The sequence below is a fragment of the Pristiophorus japonicus genome, chromosome 16 (genome assembly GCF_044704955.1).
Source record: "Pristiophorus japonicus isolate sPriJap1 chromosome 16, sPriJap1.hap1, whole genome shotgun sequence".
NCBI classification, from domain to species: Eukaryota; Metazoa; Chordata; class Chondrichthyes; family Pristiophoridae; genus Pristiophorus; species Pristiophorus japonicus.
Genome location: NC_091992.1, coordinates 74,149,823 through 74,169,232, shown reverse-complemented (window position 1 = coordinate 74,169,232; position 19,410 = coordinate 74,149,823). Strand labels below are relative to the sequence as shown.

The window sequence follows — 19,410 nt, the reverse complement described above, 5'->3', positions numbered from 1 at the left end:
AGACGGCATCTCCGACAATGCAGTGCTCCCTCAGCACTGCCCCTCCGACAGTGCAGCACTCCCTCAGTATTGCACTGGAGTATCAGCCTAGTTTTTTTTTGTGCTCAAGTCCCTGGAGTGGGACTTGAACCCACAACCTTCTGACTCAGAGGCGAGTGTGCTATCCACTGGGCCATGGCTGACTCTATTGGCCTGGGAATGGCCTCTGGGTGCCCCTGGGCTTTTAGCTGTGTGCCGCTCCCCATTCCTGCCAAGCAGAGCAGAGCGAGCACAGTTAATGCGCATACCCCATATGCTGGTGACCCTCGTTCCTGGGATTTGCGACAGTGTCAGCGTCCGTGGCTGCAAGTGGCCAGGAGTCTCACTCCGTTGCTTGTCCAGCGATGAAGCAGGCACCCCAGGATTTCAGACCCCCAAACCTTCCTCTAATGTGTAAAATCTGGTTATATTGAAGTGTCTTCCATACCTTCTGTGCAAGGGTTTGGACCACACCCTGGATCTTCTTGTTGATTGAGCTGTTGACCGTTTCAAGTTGGGTGTGCAGTGTGTTCTGGATCTGGTCCACTGTAATCATATTGGCCGTGTCTTCCTTCAGACCTTGCCAGTCGAGATCTTCCGGCAGGTTGGAAATGACCTCCAGCAGCCGCTTCATGTTATTGAGAACCACACAACATTGCAGTGACCTCACTCCGTTCACATCTGACTAGGGATGAAAATATTGTGAATACAAGTCACTGGATAGTTTCTAGCCATTTCATCAGCCTCCATAAATAAGTTTTTTTAAATTGAGAAACTACGGTAAAGGGCCAAGGCCCACCAAGATTGATACGAGTAAAGAATACGACACGTCGCTTGGTATCACCACCACCAACTCCCCCACCCCGTCACTTCCAGTAGGAGTTGAGTGGGGTTTGAAGCTCTAGGGTTCATTTTCCTCCAAGTCACACACCATTCTTACTTGAACATATATAATCCTGGAATTCCCAATCTAACACCAGCGTGGGACCACGATCACCACATGGACTGCAGCGATTCAAGGAGATAGCCCACCACCACCTTCTCAGGGCAACTAGGGATAGGCAATAAACACCAGCCTTGCCAGCGACGCCCACCTCTGAGAATAAATATTTTTTTTAATGACTTGTGCATCCAATTCTCTCTATCACCAACTACCTGGGCTGGGCATCGATATCCTTCTGTTCATGTGAATTCTTAATAAGGTGCAGATCAGTGTCTACTATTGTCGGCACGAGATGTAAATCTTTTGAATCTTTAATGAAATGCAGATTAGTTTAATCAGGTGTGGATCAGGTGAGTTACGGTCAGCACTCACATCGCTTGAGTTCACTCGATAGCCCTTGACTGACAGCTCCTCCGCCCTCTCTTCAATTAGTCGGCAATACAGTAATGCAATCTTGCACATGTCCTGTAACAGAAAGAGTCCATGAGGATTGGCAGTAGTACAGACACACATACGATCAAACAGAATGTGCATGGCTTCAAAGTTTTTAGAGTGACGGCCACACGGTCTCGAGTTGCTGCTGATCAGATTACCTCCACCTACTGCTGAATGGTCACCTTCTCGCGCTGATATTCATTGGGTATTGAAGAGTGCCATTTGATGGTCACTATTTTGCAGGAGATATTCTATAATGATTGATGGGACAGCGGGGAGGGTGTATTGAATTCATTCTCATCGATGTTCTGCATGAACCACAGGCGTGTTTTTATTTTATCAACAATAACTTTTGATTTAGTTCTTTCTCCTCGAATTTGTTCAAATCTTGTGGCTTCAAAAATCCCTTGGGGGGGGGGGGGATGGAGGGGGGCAGAGGGAGTGCATCTTGGTGTAACCGCCGAGATGTAACCCCCTCCTTGACCTCTGATACTGACCCCCAAGCTAACTTTCTCTAAAGGGCATTGAGGGCACCCACGTCACTGGGGGATACCTGGGGAAGCCACGTTCTGAGCCTGATCTGGGTAGGTGGGGGAACCTGCCATGTGCCCCCTATAAAGAGAAATATGTAGCTCCCTCACCCTTCTTTGTAAGGCAGCCAAGGATACAGAAAACAAATTGCACCTTTCAAAATCTTCAGGGGCCCCTAGACCCTCAGGCGACCCGCTTCCTCCGTAGAGGTGCCCGGCGTATCTGCTTTCAACCACATGTACCACCAAGGATGATCTGGGTCCCTTTGAAGATCACGGTCCTGTGAATTCCGATCTCTCCCTTCCCCATTATGATGATGGCCTTGTTTAGGGTGGGCAGAGCCTCTGCCTCCAGAAGACCATTGGGAAACTGGAGTGCAAGACCAGGACCCAGCTCTTTCAGTCGGCAGTCTAGTTTCCAGCCATTCCGGTAGACATCAGGTTGCAACGGGGAGTACGCTTGAACTGTCACGGATTTTCAACCTCTTCACACCACTGTTATTGGTGACGATAATACAATGTACACTCCTATATCTGACTGCTGTTACACTCACAGATGTGGCACAGTGTATGAAAGAACAAAAGACTTGGGGCCAGAAATTGATGAAAGCCCCCGCCCACCAAAGGACCGCCGAGGTACCGGATGGTTCTTTGGCGGAATATTCATCACCAAGGTCCCTCCACGGTCGGTGGGCGGAAAATGAGGGACTTACGCCACCAATCTGGGTGGCAGCCGGTGGGAGCTCCCATTCTCGGTGGCATCAATTTCGGGCCCCAGTTGGATTTATATTGCGCTTTTCATTACCACCGGACATCTCAAAGTGCTTTACAGCCAATGAAGTACTTTTGGAGCGTAATCACTGTTGTAATGTGGGAAACGTGGCAGCCAACTTGTGCACAGCAAGCTTCCACAAACAGCAATGTGATAATGACCAGATAATCTGTTTTTGTTATGTTGATTGAGGGAGACATATTGGCCAGGACACCGGGGATAACTCCCCTGCTCTTCTTCAAAATAGTGCAATTGGATCTTTTACATCCACCTGAGAGAGGAGATGGGGCCTCGGTTTAATGTCTCATCTGAACAACGGCACCTCAGACAGTGCAGCACTCCCTCAGCACTGCACTGGAGTATCAGCCTAGATTTATGTGCTCAAGTCCCTGGAGTGGGATTTGAACCCACAACCTTCTGACTCAAAGGCAAAAGTGCTACCCACTGAGCCACAGCTGACACTGTCCAATGCCAATGTATGCTGTATAATGCACAGACATGGTAGATTACTTAAACCAAACTCTAACCTCCGAGCCCTGATTTTGTGGTATCAGGAATGTCTTGGGATCCTGCATGCCTGCCCGGTGGGAAATCACCTGAAGGAGAGCACCATGCCCTTGACCAGCAAAGCTCTTGACCATTCGAAGGGAATCGCAGAACCTACAAACTGCTTTAAAAGTTAACATGGGGAATAATTGGAGCCAGCAGTGGATCCGTTGATAAGGATCACGGCCTGCATGTCATCGTGGAGCAGGCGGAGGATGGTGACGAACTTTTGGGGGCATCCGAAACGGAGGAGGACGCTCCATAGACCCTCGCGGTTGACCGTGTCAAAGGCCTTTGTAAGGTCTTGTAAGAAGGCCATGTATAGGGGCTGGCGCTGCTCCCTGCATTTTTCCTGCAGCTGTCGCAATGCAAAAATCATGTCCGTTGTGCCCCGTAGGGGACAAAATCCGCACTGCGACTCGGGGAGGAGCTCCTCAGCCACAGGGAGAAGACGGTTGAGGAGGACTCTAGCGACGACTTTCCCAGTGGCTGATAACAGGGAGATTCCTCTGTAGTTGCTGCAGTCGGACTTGTCCCCTTTATTAAAGCCAGCCAGTAGTCTCACATCGAAGACAGTCAAGCCCAAGATCTTTCTAATGACAGAGAAGAAAGTCTTGCAATGAAAAGCCCAACAATGAGAATAGCGTGTGTACAATGACCCTTATCAGCCATGTCAGAAGACTCGGACTCACCTCGGTAAGCTTGACCATGATGACAAAAGCTTCCTCAGGGTCTGGCCAGCTCAGCTCTGTCCACGTCTGCTTGATCTTGGTGAAGCAGGTTGCAATATCCACAGCAGAGGTACTGTGCTTAGTCTTCTCCCCCATAGCTTCCAACTGTGGAAACAGTACGTGGAGAGGTAAAATTCAAACACAAACTTCTGAAAGGAGTGTACTTCAAAAGTGCATGTTTAATATTATTGTAATGCTGCCTCAGAGCAGGACCTGTATGGTGTGTGATATATGTCTCTGAATTTAGGCCACAGGTTCACAAGGCTGAAACATAAACAATGGGACACCAAAGAACTGCGTCAGATCACAAGGACTGCCTGAGAATCTGTTCACACAAAAGATGAACTCATTAATGTTAGTGCTGGTGTGCTACCAAATGAAGATCAGGCAAAAGAAAATTAAACATTAAAATGTGGACCTGTAAAAGATATTGGTCCCCACTGACAGGTTTCTGCCTATTGAAATTAGGCTCCCAGTTAAGCAACGCCTCGATTTCAAAATTCACATCCTGGTTTACAAATCCCTCCATGGCCTCACCCCTCCCTATCTCTGTAATCGCCTTCATTCTCATAGCCCCCCCTCCACTCCGAGATGTCTGCACTCCTCAAATTCTGCCCTCTTGAGCATCCCTGATTATAATCGCTCAACCATTGGTGGACGTGCCTTCAGCTGCCTGGACGCCAAGCTCTGGAATTCCCTCACTAAACCTCTCTGCCTCTCTACCTCTCTTTCCTCCTTTAAGACGCTCCTTAAAACCTACCTCTGACCAAGCTTTTGGTCACCTGCTGTAATTTCTTATGTGGCTCGGTGTCAAATTTATTTGCTTTGTCTTAAAACACTCCCGTGAAGCGCCTTGGGATGTTTTACCACACTAAAGACGCTATATAAATGCAAGTTGTTGTTGAAATTAATTGATTGAAATATTGTGAGTGGTGCACCCATGATTTCCCAATACATTACACCCATTTCTGGTGACAGCTCTCTTGCTAAAGTAAAACGTGATGAAGAAAATACAACAGTGGAAGTGCTCCAGAAAGTAATCAGTATCCTGCAGAGCCCACATCCTACCAGTGATTGAAGTCTGTAGCCTTGTTTTGTCAGGCAGCATAGAGGAGGTTCTGATGAAAGGTCACCGACCTGAAATGTTAACTCTGTTTTGCCCCGCCATAGAAGAGTGACCTGGACCAACCTTCATTTCAAAGGCTATTTTGTGCATAGACTTTGAAATGAGGGCAGCCAAAGAATAGAGGGATGACATATGTAAGGGAGAAGGGAACAGAGGAATATGGGGGCAAGGTTAGGATAGATAATTAGGCCGGAATTTTGCCAGTGCTCAGAGGGCGGGTTTGGAGGTGGGTCTGTTGTCAAAATATAAAAAATTGACAGCGAGTCAGGATCCTCCATGTCAGTTTCCCAAGTACCAGGTCTGTCTGCGCTTTACAGACCCGTCTCCAAGCAGCAGGCGAGCCAATTGACATAGTTAAGAGCTAGTTAAAAGGTACGTAAAAAGCATTTTACCTTGTACTTACCATTTTTCCAGCTTTTTGACAAGGTTCACGTCAGGTAAGTAGGTTGGGTTTTCAATGACTCTCCATTCCTCTAAATAGATGACAGCTGCAAAAGTGTTATAAAAGCTACCATTTCATAGCTGTTCATTTTCCAATGTTAGAAGCTGGAACCTTCAGGATTTGGAATACACTTTTCAGCTTTAGGAAGGTTGGAAGTGTTTGGAGTAAACTCTCTATCCACTGTTACCTCCTTGGAGCAACCTCTCTCACCATTGACATATCGCTTCTGACATCTCAACTTCAGCTGCCATCTATTCCAGCAGCATCGGTGCCCTTGAAAAAAATCTCATCTTGGTCCTCAGAATCACACCACGATCAGCCCCAACACCAACATCTCCAGGCACACCAGCAGCACCAACAACAACATCAACCTTTTCTGCAATCAACTGATGCTGCACAGGGCATCAGCACCCGATCACATTGCTGCCGTGAAGCATCCCTGTAATACCCAAGTCATTCCTTTCACACTCATCACCATTGTGGGGGGTACCATTATGTCCATAGATTTACAACCCTCTGAGAAGAAATGTCTCCTCATCTCAGTTTTAAATGGGCGGCCCCTTATTCTAAGGCTATGTCCCCTAGTTTTAGTTTCCCCAATGAGTGGGAATATCCTCTCTGCATACACCTTGTCGAGCCCCCTCATTATCTTATCTGTTTCAATAGATCACCGCTCATTCTTCTGAACTCCAATATGTATAGGCCCAAACTACTCAACCCATCCTCATAAGTCAACCCCCTCATCTCCGAAATCAACCTAGTCAACCTTCTCTGAACAGCCTCCAATGCAAGTACATCCCTCCTTAAATACGGAGACCAAAACTGTACACAGTACTCTAGGTGTGGCCTCATCAATACCCTGTACAGTTGTAGCAGGACTTCTCTGCTTTTATACCCTATCCCCCTTGCAATAAAGGCCAACATTCCATTTGCCTCCTGATTACTTGCTGTACCTGCATACTAACTTTTTGTGTTTCATGCACAAGGACCCCCAGGTCTCTATGTACTGCAGCACTTTATAATTTAAATGGAGAAAAATTGCAATTTGCTTTTCTATTATTTCTGCCAAAGTGGATAACATCACACTTTCCCACATTATACTCCATCTGCCGACTTTTTGCCCACTCACTTAGCCTGTCTATATCCCTTTGCAGATTTTGTGTGTCCTCCTCACAATTTGCTTTCCCACCCATCTTTGTATCATCAGCAAACTTGGCTACATTACACTCGGTCCCTTCATCCAAGTCATTAATATAAATTGTAAATTGTTGAGGCCCCAGCACCGATCCCTGCGGCACCCCACTAGTTACTGTTTGCCATCCGGAAAATGACCCATTTATCCCGACTCTCTGTTTTCTGTTAGTTAGCCAATCCTCTATCCATGCTAATATATTACTCCCCAACCCCATCAACTTTTATCTTATGCAGTAACCTTTTATGTGGCACCTTATCGAATGCCTTTGGAAATCCAAATACACCACATCCACTGGTTCCCCCTTATCCACCCTGCTAGTTACATCCCCAAAGAACTCCAGAAAATTTGTCAAACATGATTTCCATCAAATGACATCATCAGACCCCTTTCCTTTTAATTGGATGGGAACCTCGCTGGGGGGGCGCTTAACAAGCCCCATCAACAGAAGATTCTTCTCACAGAACGGGATGGAGCCGGAAGCGGGGTCGCAGTCCGTCACCTACCTGGTCCGCACTGGGCCCGCCTCGGTCGGTGAAATCGCGGCCTTAGAGTGGGAGACCTCTTGTGGAGAATAAACATCAGCAAGACCAGTTGTTCCAAATGGCCTGTTTGTGTGCTGTAGATTCTATATATGTACTTCTATGGGCCAGAGCCCACAAGGAGACTTACCATTCCCATCTCACACAAAGCCCTTATAGCCAGCAAGCACAGCAGACTTGCTTCGCATGTGAGTCAAACTCAGTTCTCAAAGCTGAAAGCTCACTAGCCCACCAGTCCACGATGGTGTACTATCCTCTCCCCATGTTCTTAGTTGTTTTTCTGAAGTAAACAACACTGAGTGATGCTAACTGGATGGTCCCCGCATGCACGCACCCACATACACAAAGCAATAACCAAGTTATTTACTTCAGTGTTGTAATACCTGGTCTTTCTTCACAGCCCGCTGGACCATCTCCACCGTACTGTTGTACACCATCTGTAACCACTTGGGTAAAGGTTCACTGAACCATTTGTGGAAGTCATTCAATGGAAGAGGGCAGTCTCTGAAAAATACAGGGAGTCAACTTTCAACGTGATGTTTATACACAGTGGGCTGAAGCACAGCGATGCCAGAAATAGCAGTTTTGGTCACTAATTGGGAGGTTTGATAGGTTTTGGATGGGATGGTCAATGGACAACTTCACAGTGGTAGAGATGACAGTGACAATCCAGGGACTATTGTCCATGTTGCTAACAGTGCCCCAGAGTAGCTGAGTTTTTTTATTACACATTCTTGGGATGTGGGCATTGCTGGCAAGGCCAGCATGTATTGCCCATCCCAAGTTGCCCTGAAGTGGCTTGCTCGGTCCCTTCAGAGGACAGTTCCACATTGGTGTGAACAGGTAAGAATGGCAGCTTTTCTTCCCTAAACGGATTTTAAGACAATCTGACAACTTCATGGACACTTTCACTGATACTAGCAGATTATTTCCAGATTCATAAATGTCACGGTGGGATTTGAACTCTCGTTCTACTCTCGATTACCAGTCCAGTAACATAACCATTACACTGCTGTATGAACAAAAACAGTGTATCGCCCTTGTACAAGAATGTATTTGAGCACAGTACCTGTGTATTGGCAGCACGTTGTGCAAGTACAGGACAAATGTCAGATGTACACTGTGAGCAAATGCATGTCAATGATGCACTGTCAGTATAGGATAAGTGTGTCAGAGGTATAGTGATGTATATGTGTTGGAAGTACACTGAGTATACATACATTTGTTGGAGGTAGACTACGTGAGCACATGTATATCAGAGGTACACTGCATTAAGAGGAGGAGCATGCCACTTCAAGATACAGCGCGAGCCGTTCTAGGAGGGCGACGGCTTCGAGGAGGGCGACTGGGTGACATCACCAAAATCCAGGTCACCGATTGAAGCGTGGGCAGGAACTTCGGCGTGCCCAGGTACAGCAGAGGTGTGGCGAATGATTGGGGCAGAGGAGCGGAGGGAGATCGGGGCCCACGAGTGACGTATTCAGGACCCAGGAGAGGCGAGAGTTTGGGGCCCAGAAGAGGCGAGAGCCCAGGGGCAGCACGGGCCAGCCCACACTGCGATATGTGTGCGCTCTAGGTCCGTGCAGCAGAGCTGGTCTCCAGTTGTCTTGGTTAACCCTTGCCACTGGACCAAGACCTAGCTCTGTCAAGCCCGTGTGGTGGCTGTTGTGCAACGATCACCACACGTTAAAAAAAATCCACGCACAAGCATCTTCCTCCCTTCAACATGTAGTTCAGGACCTGGAATATCACTTCCTCATCGAAACACCTGTGAACTCATCCCTTTTTGGTGTGGAAGTGGGTCATCCGCGATACGAGGGACCGCCCAAGAAGAAGCATGAGTGCATGTGTATTATCGGCACACTGAATAAATATTTGTTGCTGGTACACTTTTTGTGACTACAGATGTGTTGGAAGTGCACAGTGTGACTACATGTGAATTGGTACATTGCATGAGTACATGTGTACCAGAGGTACACTACATAAATAGATAGATCTGAATTGCTGGAACACCACAGGAGTATATGTGAGTCACTTCTAGTGCCCTTTGTGCGTATACATGTGTCAGGGGTGCATTGCTGTACTTACTCCGATGATAAGTAAATTCGTTGATGCATTAGCTGTTTGAGATTCTGGTAGAGCTGGAACAGACCCTCAATAGTTGCCTTGGACTTGCCACCTCCAATACTTATCACTTGCTCTCGGAGATCCTCAGCAATCTGGAGATAAGCGGATAATATTACAGGACCCATTAAGGTGAGGCACAGCTTAATTTTTTGTGCCAATTCTCTTCCCTTTTGTCCTCTCTTCTCCTGAAGTACTGACTCTTGCTGAGGGTCAATTGTATGGACACAAGCAGCCTCTGAAACGGCCTCTAAAGTGGCCATTGCTCACTAATGAGCTTAGTCAAAATGTCAGCGGTATTAAACCGTGGGTCATAACAGACCGGCCCATTCCCATCTTCACTCAACAGCCACAAATCCAGGATGCAACAGAGAGTGATCAGAAGCGGGCACCCTGTCTGATCTTGTTACTTCTCCCTAGCCCGGGCTCCTGAGGTCAGTAGCTACTCAATTACTGCTTCATCTGAGACCAGCCAACTCAGCTCAGACCTGAACTAAAACTTGAATCCTTCGGTCTGTATGGCTCAGTGCAACACCAGCAGTGTTTTTGTCCGAGGAACAGAAGGAGACCATTCAGCCCCTCAATTAGATCATGGCTGGTCAATATCTCAACTCCATTTACCCACCTTGGTTCTGTATCCCTTAATACACTTACCTACAAAAATCTATCAATCTCACTTTCAAAATTTTCAGTTGAACCCCAGCAGCTTTTTAAGGAGAGTTCCAGATTTCCACGGCCCTTTGAGTGAAGAAGTGCTTCCTGACATTACCACTGAACGGCCTGGCTCTAATTTGAAGGTTAAGCCTCCTTGTTCTGGACTCCTTTACCAGTGGAAATAATTTCTCTCTACCATATTAACTCCTTTAATCATCTTAAACATCTCCCTTTAAGCTTCTATACTCAAGGGGATAGGCACCAGGATGTAGCATTAGAAAAGTAAAACAAGGATTGGGAAAGACTGGGATCAGACTAAGAGAATACAAGAAGGTCTAAGATAGGTTTACAGTGCATGTGTGTAAACGCACGAAGCATTGTAAATAAGGTTGGTGAGCTTATGATGGGGCAATAACTGAGACCTGGCCCATAAAAGGCAGGATTGAGTACTAAATATTCCTGGATATAAGGTGTTCAGGAAAGATAAAGAAAGAAAGGAGGTGGGTGGCAGTATTGAATAAGAAAAATATTACAGTGCTGGAGAGAGAGGAGGTCCTGGAGGGCTCGAGGACAGAATCTATTTGGTTAGAGTTAAGAAACAATAGAGGTGCCATTACACTACTAGGTGTATTCTATAGGCCACCAAGTATTGGGAAGGATATAGAGGAGCAAATTTGCAGGGAAATTACAGAGCGGTGCAAGAACTATATATAGTGATAATGGGGGACTTCAATTATCCTATTATAGACTGGGATAGTAAAAGTGTAAAGGGCAGAGAGGGGGAAGAATTTCTGAAGTGCTCGAGAACTTTCTTGATCACTATGTTTTCGGCCCAATGAGGAAGGAGGCATTGCTGGTTCTGGGAAATGAGGTAGGTCAAGTGGAGCAAGTGTCAGTAGGGGAACATTTAGGGAACAGTGATCATTGTTACATATGTAAAAAGACAGAGCAATCTAGAATAAAAATACTTAACTGGAGGAGGGCCAATTTCAGTGGGTTGAGAATGGATCTGACCTGGGTAAATTGGAATCAAAGATTGGCACAGAAAACTGTAATCGAACAATGGGCAGCCTTCAAAGAGATCGTTCGGGTACAGTCGAGGTACATTCCCACAAGGGGGTAAGTAGGGCAACCAAAATCAGAGCTCCCTGAATGATGAAAGAGATAGAAAATAAGATGAAGCAGAAAAAGGGGGCGTACGACAGATGTGAGGTTGAGAATACAAGTGAGAACCAGGCTGAATATAGAAAGTTCGGTGGGGAAGTGAAAAAGGAATTAAGAGGAGCAAAGAGAGAGTACGAGAATAGATTGGCAGCTAACATAAAAGGGAATCCAAAAGTCTTCTATAGGCATATAAATAATGAACGGGTGGGACTGATTAGGGACCAAAAAGGAGACATACATGGAGGCTGAGGTTATGGCTGGGGTACTAAATGAGTACTCTGCATCTGTCGTTACCAAGGAAGAAGATTCTGCCAAAGTCATAGTGAAAGAGGAGATAGTTGAGATACTGGATGGGATAAAATTTGATAAAAAAAGAGGAGGCACTGGGAAGGCTGGCTGTACTTTAAAGTAGAGGGAGGTAAAGGTGGAAATGGCGGAGGTACTGGCCACAATCTTCCAGTCCTCCTTAGATACAGGGGTGGTACCAGAGGACTGGAGAATTGTAAATGTTACAGCCTTGTTCAAAAAAGAGTGTAAGGATAAACTCAGCAACTACAGGCCAGTCAGTTTAACCTCGGTAGTGGGGAAGACTTTAGAAATGATAATCTGGGACAAAATTAACAGTCACTTGAACAAATCTGGATTAATTAAGGAAAGCCAGCATGGATTTATTAAAGGCAAATCGTGTTTAACTAACTTGATTGAGTTTTTTGATGAGGTAACAGAGAGGATTGATGAGGGCAATGTGGTTGATGTGGTGTACATGGACTTCCAAAAGGCATTTGACAAAGTGCCACATAATGGCAGCAAAGTTGAAGCCCATGGAATAAAAGGGACAGTGGCAGCATGGATATGGAATTGGCTCAGTGACAGGAAACAGAGAGTGAACGGTTGTTTATCAGACTGGAGGAAGGTATACAGTGGTGTTCCCCAGGGGTCGGTTCTGGGACCATTGCATTTCTTGATATATATCTATAATAACTTGAATATGTGTGTACAGGGCAAAATGTCATAGTTTGCAGATGACACAAAACTTGAAAGTATAGTGAACAGTGAGGAGGATAGTGATAGATTTCAACAGGCCACAGACAGGCTGGTGGAATGGACAGACATGTGGCAGATTAAATTTTATACATTTTGGTAGGAAGAACGAGGAGAGGCAATATAAACTAAAGGGTACAATTCTAAAGGGGGTGCGTGAACAGAGAGACCTGGAGGTATATGTGCACAAATCGCTGAAGGTGGCAGGTTGAGGAAACAGTTAAAAAATATACGGGATCCTGGGCTTCATGAATAGAGGTATAGAGTACAAAAGCAAGGAATTTATAATGAACCTGTATAAAACACTGGTTCGGCCCCAACTGGAGTATTGTGTCCAATTCTGGGCACCGCACTTTAGGAAGGATGTGAAGGCCTTAGAGAGGGTGCAGAAAAGATTTACAAGAATGGTTCCAGGGATGAGGAACTTCAGTTATGTGGATAGACTGGAGAAGCTGGGGTTGTTCTCCTTAGAGCAGAGAAGGTTGAGAGGAGATTTGATCGAAGTGTTCAAAATCATGAGGGCAGAGGACAGAGTAGATAGATAGAAACTGTTCCCATTGGGGAAAGGGTCGAGAACCAGAGAACATAGATTTAAGGTGATTGGCAAAAGTACCAAAGGCGACATGAGGAAACACGTTTTTACGCAGCGAGTGGTTATGATCTGGAACGCACTACCTGAGAGGCAGATTCACTCGTGGCTTTCAAAAGGGAATTGGATAAGTACCCGAAGGAAGAAAATGTGCAGGACTACAAGGAAAAGACGGGGGAGTGGGACTAGCTGAAGTGCTCTTGCAGAGAGCCAGCACGGACTCGACAGGCTGAATGGCCTCCTGTGCTGTAACCAATGAGTACAAGCCTAGTCTATTCAACCTGTCCTCATAATTGAACCCTTTAGCTTCAGTATCATTCTGATGCATCTGCGAATCCGTGGACCATTGGGGAACTGGTATCATCGCATACAGGGGATAATGCTACAGAAACACTGGCTCCATTAATAAACAGTACTTAAAAATACTGCAAAATTACTTTAACTGTTTGTTAATGAACTTTGGTGATTGGAAGTTCTACCCTCGTGTTTCTAGCTAAAAATAACTTTTGTAATGAATGTGATGAATCTGAGTTCTGGCACTCCTGGGGAAGTGCCATTCCCTGAGAGCCATGTGCTGGGAAATCATGAGGGTAGCACTGCCCCTGAGCGCTGATTCCCGCTGATCGCTGGATCATAGTCTCACCACTCTTGTGCCCTTACTGAGGAGAAAGGATCGGATCGTTTCAGAAGTAAACTTTTCTGAACCGTCACAGTTCTCTCAGCGCTGAAGGTGACGCGCCATTTAAATTTTGAAATGTAGAAACTCCACAACTAACCCCTCACGTCGTCTGTCTAAGAGAGTCACTGACTCACAATCTTACAGTATGTGTTCACATCTCCTCCAGCAGCACGGACCTGGATGCAGAACCTTAAGACCCCCTTACTACAGTTTAACAGGGTGATACCATTAAACCCAGGTGTCAGCTGTGGCTCAGCGGGTAGCACGCTCGCCTCTGAGTCAGAAGATTTAGAATTCAAGTCGCAGGAATTTAAGCACAAGGTCCAGCTGACACTTCGGTGTACTACTGAGAAGATGCTGGAGTTGCCGTTCTTTGGATGAATCGTTAAACCTCTAAGGTGGGTTTAAAAGATCCCACGGCACTATTGGAAGTCGGATAGGGGAATTCTTCCTGATGTCCTGGACAATATTTATCTCTTAACCAATATTGTTAAAACAGATTATCTGGTCATTGCCATGTTGATGTTTGTGGGAGCTTGCTTTGCACAAATTGGTTGCTACATTTCCTACATTACAACAGTAACTACATTTCAAAAAGTACTTAATTGGCTGTAAAGTTGTTTGAGGTCATGAAAGGCCTAATTATATAAATGTAAGTTCTTTCTGTTTTCCTTTAACATCCGATGCCACCCAAGAGTTGCTCGTCTTCACCTAATTCACTGAATCTTGTCGCAAGAGAAACTTGCGCATGATTTCTGAGAGCATTAAGGGATCAGAGCGGGAATCCCTGACTTTAGGGAGTTCACCCCCGACGAGGTGCAGGCGTGGGGTTCCTCGGGAGACACTCTGGTATAGCAGTGGGAGATGGGGAGGTTGGTGGCACCGTGCCAACACCAGGTTAATGATGCCCTCAGTCACCATGGCATCCCTGTGGAGTAGCATTGAGCTAGAAGCTGCCACTCTCTCTGCCTCCTCGCTACCAAGGAGGTTATGCTCCCCAATTGTTAGCTTTCCTGCAAATCCATCACAGCAACAGAGGGCAGACGAGGAGGAAAGCTCGAGGAACAGCATCTCATCTTTCGTTTAGGCACTTTACAGCCTTCTGGACTCAACATCGAGTTCAACAATTTCACACCATAACCTCTGGCCCTATTTTATTCCCTTTCCTCCCTTTTTTTTTAAAACAAACCCCCCACTTTTATTTTTATTTTTTTCTCTTTCCCAGGGCAGCTGGGATAATTCCACCATTCACTCCCTATCTAGACTCATCTTTTGTTTTCCAACTTGTGCCATTACCATCTCAATTCAGCCCATCATCCCTTTTGTCTCTCTAATCTCTCCTGCCTTCCACCCTATCACAGACCTTCCCTTTTGTTCTTCCCTCCCCTCTCCCTTTCACTGCCTCTTGTACTTCCTTAAGAATCTGTTCCATTTTGAACTTTTGCTAGTTTTGACAAAGGATCACAGACCCGAAACGTTAACTCTGTTTCTCTCTCCACAGATGCTGCCTGACCCGCTGAGATTTCCAGCATTCTCTGTTTTTATTTCAGATTCCAGCCTCTGCGGTATTTTGCTTTTGAATGAATCTGAACTGGGTGATGTAAGAATGTTCATCTGAGCAAATTTAGGAATCATTCTTTCTTATACACAGATTGAGTGGTAAACCCAAAACGGTTCTTTGATGAGTTAAGTGAGGAGTCAAGGATTCATCTACTGCCTTTGATAAATAGTCTTGTTAGGGTACCGATCCCAGTGTTCCCATATTCTCTCATGGCTCCTGAAAAAGACCATTATCACGGATGCAAACGGTCTTATTCACTACCTGGGATGGGTGGGCAGGTGTTGGCTTGACTGAATTCATTCTTACCAATTCCTGGAGCTGCAGGTAGGTGACGTTGAAGAGATTCACTTTCACAATGCTATAAATAGACAGAAAGAACAGTCAGTAGAATTTAAGCATACCTGCGGGGCGGACTGTGGTCACAAGAAAATCCATTTAATTTCTATTCACAATTCCAACTTTTTCTGCCTGGGATTTCTTAGGTTTCATAGAGAGCACTATCGAGTTAATTACATGGGAGCACTATCTGGTTAATTACACGGGAGCACTATCGAGTTAATTAAAGATGAAATAGCAGCGCATTTGGAAAGCAGTGACAGGAACGGTCCAAGTCAGCATGGATTTATGAAAGGGAAATCATGCTTGACAAATCTTCTGGAATTTTTTGAGGATGTAACTAGTAGAGTGGAGAAGGGAGAACCAGTGGATGTGGTGTATTTGGACTTTCAAAAGACGTTTGACAGGTCCCACACAAGAGATTGGTGTGCAACATCAAAGCACATGGTATTGGGGGTAATGTACTGACGTGGATAGAGAATTGGTTGGCAGACAGGAAGCAGAGAGTAGGGATAAACGGGTCCTTTTCAGAATGGCAGGCAGTGACTAGTGGAGTGCCGCAGGGCTCAGTGCTGGAACCCCAGCTCTTTACAATATACATTAACGATTTAGATGAAGGAATTGAGTGTAATATCTCCACTCGGATGACACTAAACTGGGTGGTGGTGTGAGCTGTGAGGAGGACGTTAAGAGGCTGCAGGGTGACTTGGACAGGTTAGGTGAGTGGGCAAATGCATGGCAGATGCAGTATAATGTGGATAAATGTGAGGTTATCCACTTTTGTGGCAAAAACATGAAGGCAGAATATTATCTGAATGGCGGCAGATTAGAAAAAGGGGAGGTGCAACGAGACCTGGGTGTCATGGTACATCAGTCATTGAAGGTTGGCATGCAGGTACAGCAGGCGGTGAAGGCGGCAAATGGCATGTTGGTCTTCATAGCTAGGGGATTTGAGTATAGGAGCAGGGAGGTCTTGCTGCAGCTGTACCAGGACCTTGGTGAGGCCTCACCTGGAATATTGTGTTCAATTTTGGTCTCCTAATCTGAGGAAGGATGTTCTTGCTATTGAGGGAGTACAGCGAAGGTTCACCAGACCGATTCCCAGGATGACGTATGAGGACATACTGGATCGACTGGGCCTGTATTCACTGGAGTTTAGAAGAATGAGAGGGGATCTCATAGAAACATATAAACTTGTGATGGGACTGGACAGGTTAGATGCAGGAAGGATGTTCCCGATGTTGGAGAAGTCCAGAACCAGGGGACATAGTCTAAGGATATGGGTTAGGCCATTTAGAACTGAGATGAGGAGAAACTTCTTCACTCAGAGTTGTTAACCTGTGGAATTCTCTTCTGCAGAGAGTTGTTGATGCCAGTTCGTTAGATATATTCAAGAGGAAGCTGGATATGGCCCTTACGACTTAAGGGATCAAGGGGTATGGAGAGAAAGCAGAGGAAAGGAGTACTGAGGTGAATGATCAGCCATGATCTTATTGAATGGTGGTGCAGGCTCGAAGGGCCGAATGGCCTACTCCTGCACCTATTTTCTATGTTTCTACACAAGAGCACTATCGAGTTAATTACACAGGAGCACTATCGAATGAATTACACGGCAGCACCAACAAGTTAATTTCACGAGAGCACTAACGAGTTAATTACACAAGAGCACTAATAAGTTAACTACACGAGACGGCACTGAGAGCACTAACGAGTTAATTACACGGCAGCACTGAGTTAATTACACAAGAGCACTATCGAGTTAATTACACGGGAGCACTCGAGTTAATTACACGGGAGCACTATCGAGTTAATTACACGGGAGTACTATCGTGTTAATTACATGGGAGTACTATCGTGTTAATCACAGAGCACAAATAAGTTAATTACACGGGAGCACTAACGAGTTAATTACACAAGAGCACTATCGAGTTAATTACATGGGAGCACTAACGAGTTAATTACACGGGAGCACGAACAAGTTAATTACACGAGACGGCACTGAGAGCACTAAAGAGTTAATTACACGAGAGCACAAATGAGTTAATTACACAAGAGCACTATCGAGTTAATTACACGGGAGCACTATTGTGTTAATTACACGGGAGCACTATCAAGTTAATTACACGGGAGCACTATCAAGTTAATTACACGGGAGTACTATCGAGTTAATTACACGGGAGCACTATCGAGTTAATTACATGGGAGCACTAACGAGTTAATTACACGGGAGTACTATCGTGTTAATTACACAAGAGCACTATCGAGTTAATTACATGGGAGCACTAACGAGTTAATTACACGGGAGCACGAACAAGTTAATTACACGACGGCACTGAGAGCACTAAAGAGTTAATTACACGAGAGCACTAATGAGTTAATTACACGGGAGCACTATCGTGTTAATTACACGAGAGCACAAACGAATTAATTACGCGGGAGCACTATCGCGTTAATTATACGGGAGCACTAACGAGTTAATTACATGAGAGCACTATCATGTTAATTACACGAGTTACGCGGGAGCACTAACGAGTTAATTACACAAGAGCACAAATGAGTTAATTACATGAGAGCACTATCATGTTAATTACACGAGTTACACAGGAGCACTAACGAGTTACTTACACGAGAGCACTAATGAGTTAATTACATGAGAACACATCGTGTTAATTACAGGGAGCACTAACGAGTTAATTACACGTGAGCACTAATGAGTTAATTACACTGGATCACTAACGGGTTAATTACACAAGACGGTATTGAGAGCACTAACGAGTTAATTACACGGAAGCACTGACAGTACGTGAGGATTTTTGCTGTAACACTACAGCCCCAATTCTTTACCCAACACTCGCCTCCAGCGAGGGTCCTTGTCAGCGGTGGACCCTCACGGGCCTGCCCTCTCAAGGATAATTGGAGTTAGACAGTGAGGTACTTTATATTCACCCTGTATGATTGTGAGTGCACAGTGTATCGGGCCCTACCCTGTGAAAATCTTCATCCGGTTTTTCCGGTCGTTCGTCAGGTCGTTCGTCAACTGGTTGATGAATATCACCAGGGATTTCACAATCTCTTCTTCAATCTGGGAAGAGAGAAAATAATTAAGTTCAAATTTTGAGTGCAATATACAGAGAACGATCATTCTTGCCACACTTGGATAGAACCAATTTTAGGTGAAAAGAAAGAATACGAGGTGTACATCATCAATGACATACTGGTAAAGATGGAATGTGACGGAGCTACAGACCAAGTCTGCGCTGAGGCAGCTGATCGCAACTGGGATGATGGTATGAGATCATCAATATCAGTGCCCCGGGTTACAAAAACAAAAAAAAAGCAGCCAAAAGGCCTGCTCTCGATCATGATCTAATGATCCCTGCTGGAAAATATGCGTGTGAGGCGTCGTGCACAGTTCAATAGCCTGCTGACACTCACTATTTAGCCTCACACATGAAGAATGGCCATTTGAGTGAGGTGCCAATGGGTAATTGGCATTCAAAGACCCATACCTGAGGTCCAACTCCATCAGGAGAGGAGTGGCGGCATCTGCTGGCTGGGAAGTCTAGAACAAGGGGTCACAGTCTCAGGATACGGGGTAGGAAATTTAGCACCGAGATGAGAAATGTTTTCACTCAGAGGGTGGTGAATCTGTGGAATTCTCTACCACAGAAGGCTGTGGAGGCCAAGTCACTGAATATATTTAAGAGGGAGATAGATAGATTTCTAGAAACAAAAGGCATCAAGGGGTATGGGGAAAAAGTGGGAATATGGTGTTGAGATGGAGGATCAGCCATGATCATATTGAATGGCGGTGCAGACTCGAAGGGCCAAATGGCCTACTCCTGCTCCTATTTTCTATGTTTCATCTGTAGGTTTCATACTGGCACGTGAGTAATCTGACCCATTTCATGTGGGTCCATGTGATCTGACCCATTTCATGTGGGTTTATGCGATCTGAAACACAGGCTTTTGGAAAACTGGCCAT

General features: G+C 45.5%; 1 protein-coding gene and 1 long non-coding RNA gene across 6 annotated transcripts in view; one reads left to right on the top strand and one right to left on the bottom strand.

The window, feature by feature from the left end:
• Positions 1-19,410, top strand: part of LOC139226593 (uncharacterized) — a 162,551-nt gene that overhangs the window by 39,668 nt on the left and 103,473 nt on the right. The gene's annotated exons all lie outside the window — the stretch shown is intronic.
• The window catches only part of unc13d (unc-13 homolog D (C. elegans)), a 142,509-nt gene that overhangs the window by 29,316 nt on the left and 93,783 nt on the right, over positions 1-19,410 (bottom strand). For all 5 annotated transcript variants that reach the window (XM_070857441.1, XM_070857437.1, XM_070857440.1 and 2 more), the window contains exons 17-23: positions 18,410-18,507; positions 15,396-15,447; positions 9,366-9,496; positions 7,661-7,781; positions 3,937-4,080; positions 1,334-1,426; positions 467-703 (exon numbers count right to left, since the gene is read on the bottom strand). In XM_070857441.1, the coding sequence (XP_070713542.1) occupies positions 467-703; positions 1,334-1,426; positions 3,937-4,080; positions 7,661-7,781; positions 9,366-9,496; positions 15,396-15,447; positions 18,410-18,507 (876 nt within the window). The remainder of the gene's footprint in view (positions 1-466; positions 704-1,333; positions 1,427-3,936; positions 4,081-7,660; positions 7,782-9,365; positions 9,497-15,395; positions 15,448-18,409; positions 18,508-19,410) is intronic.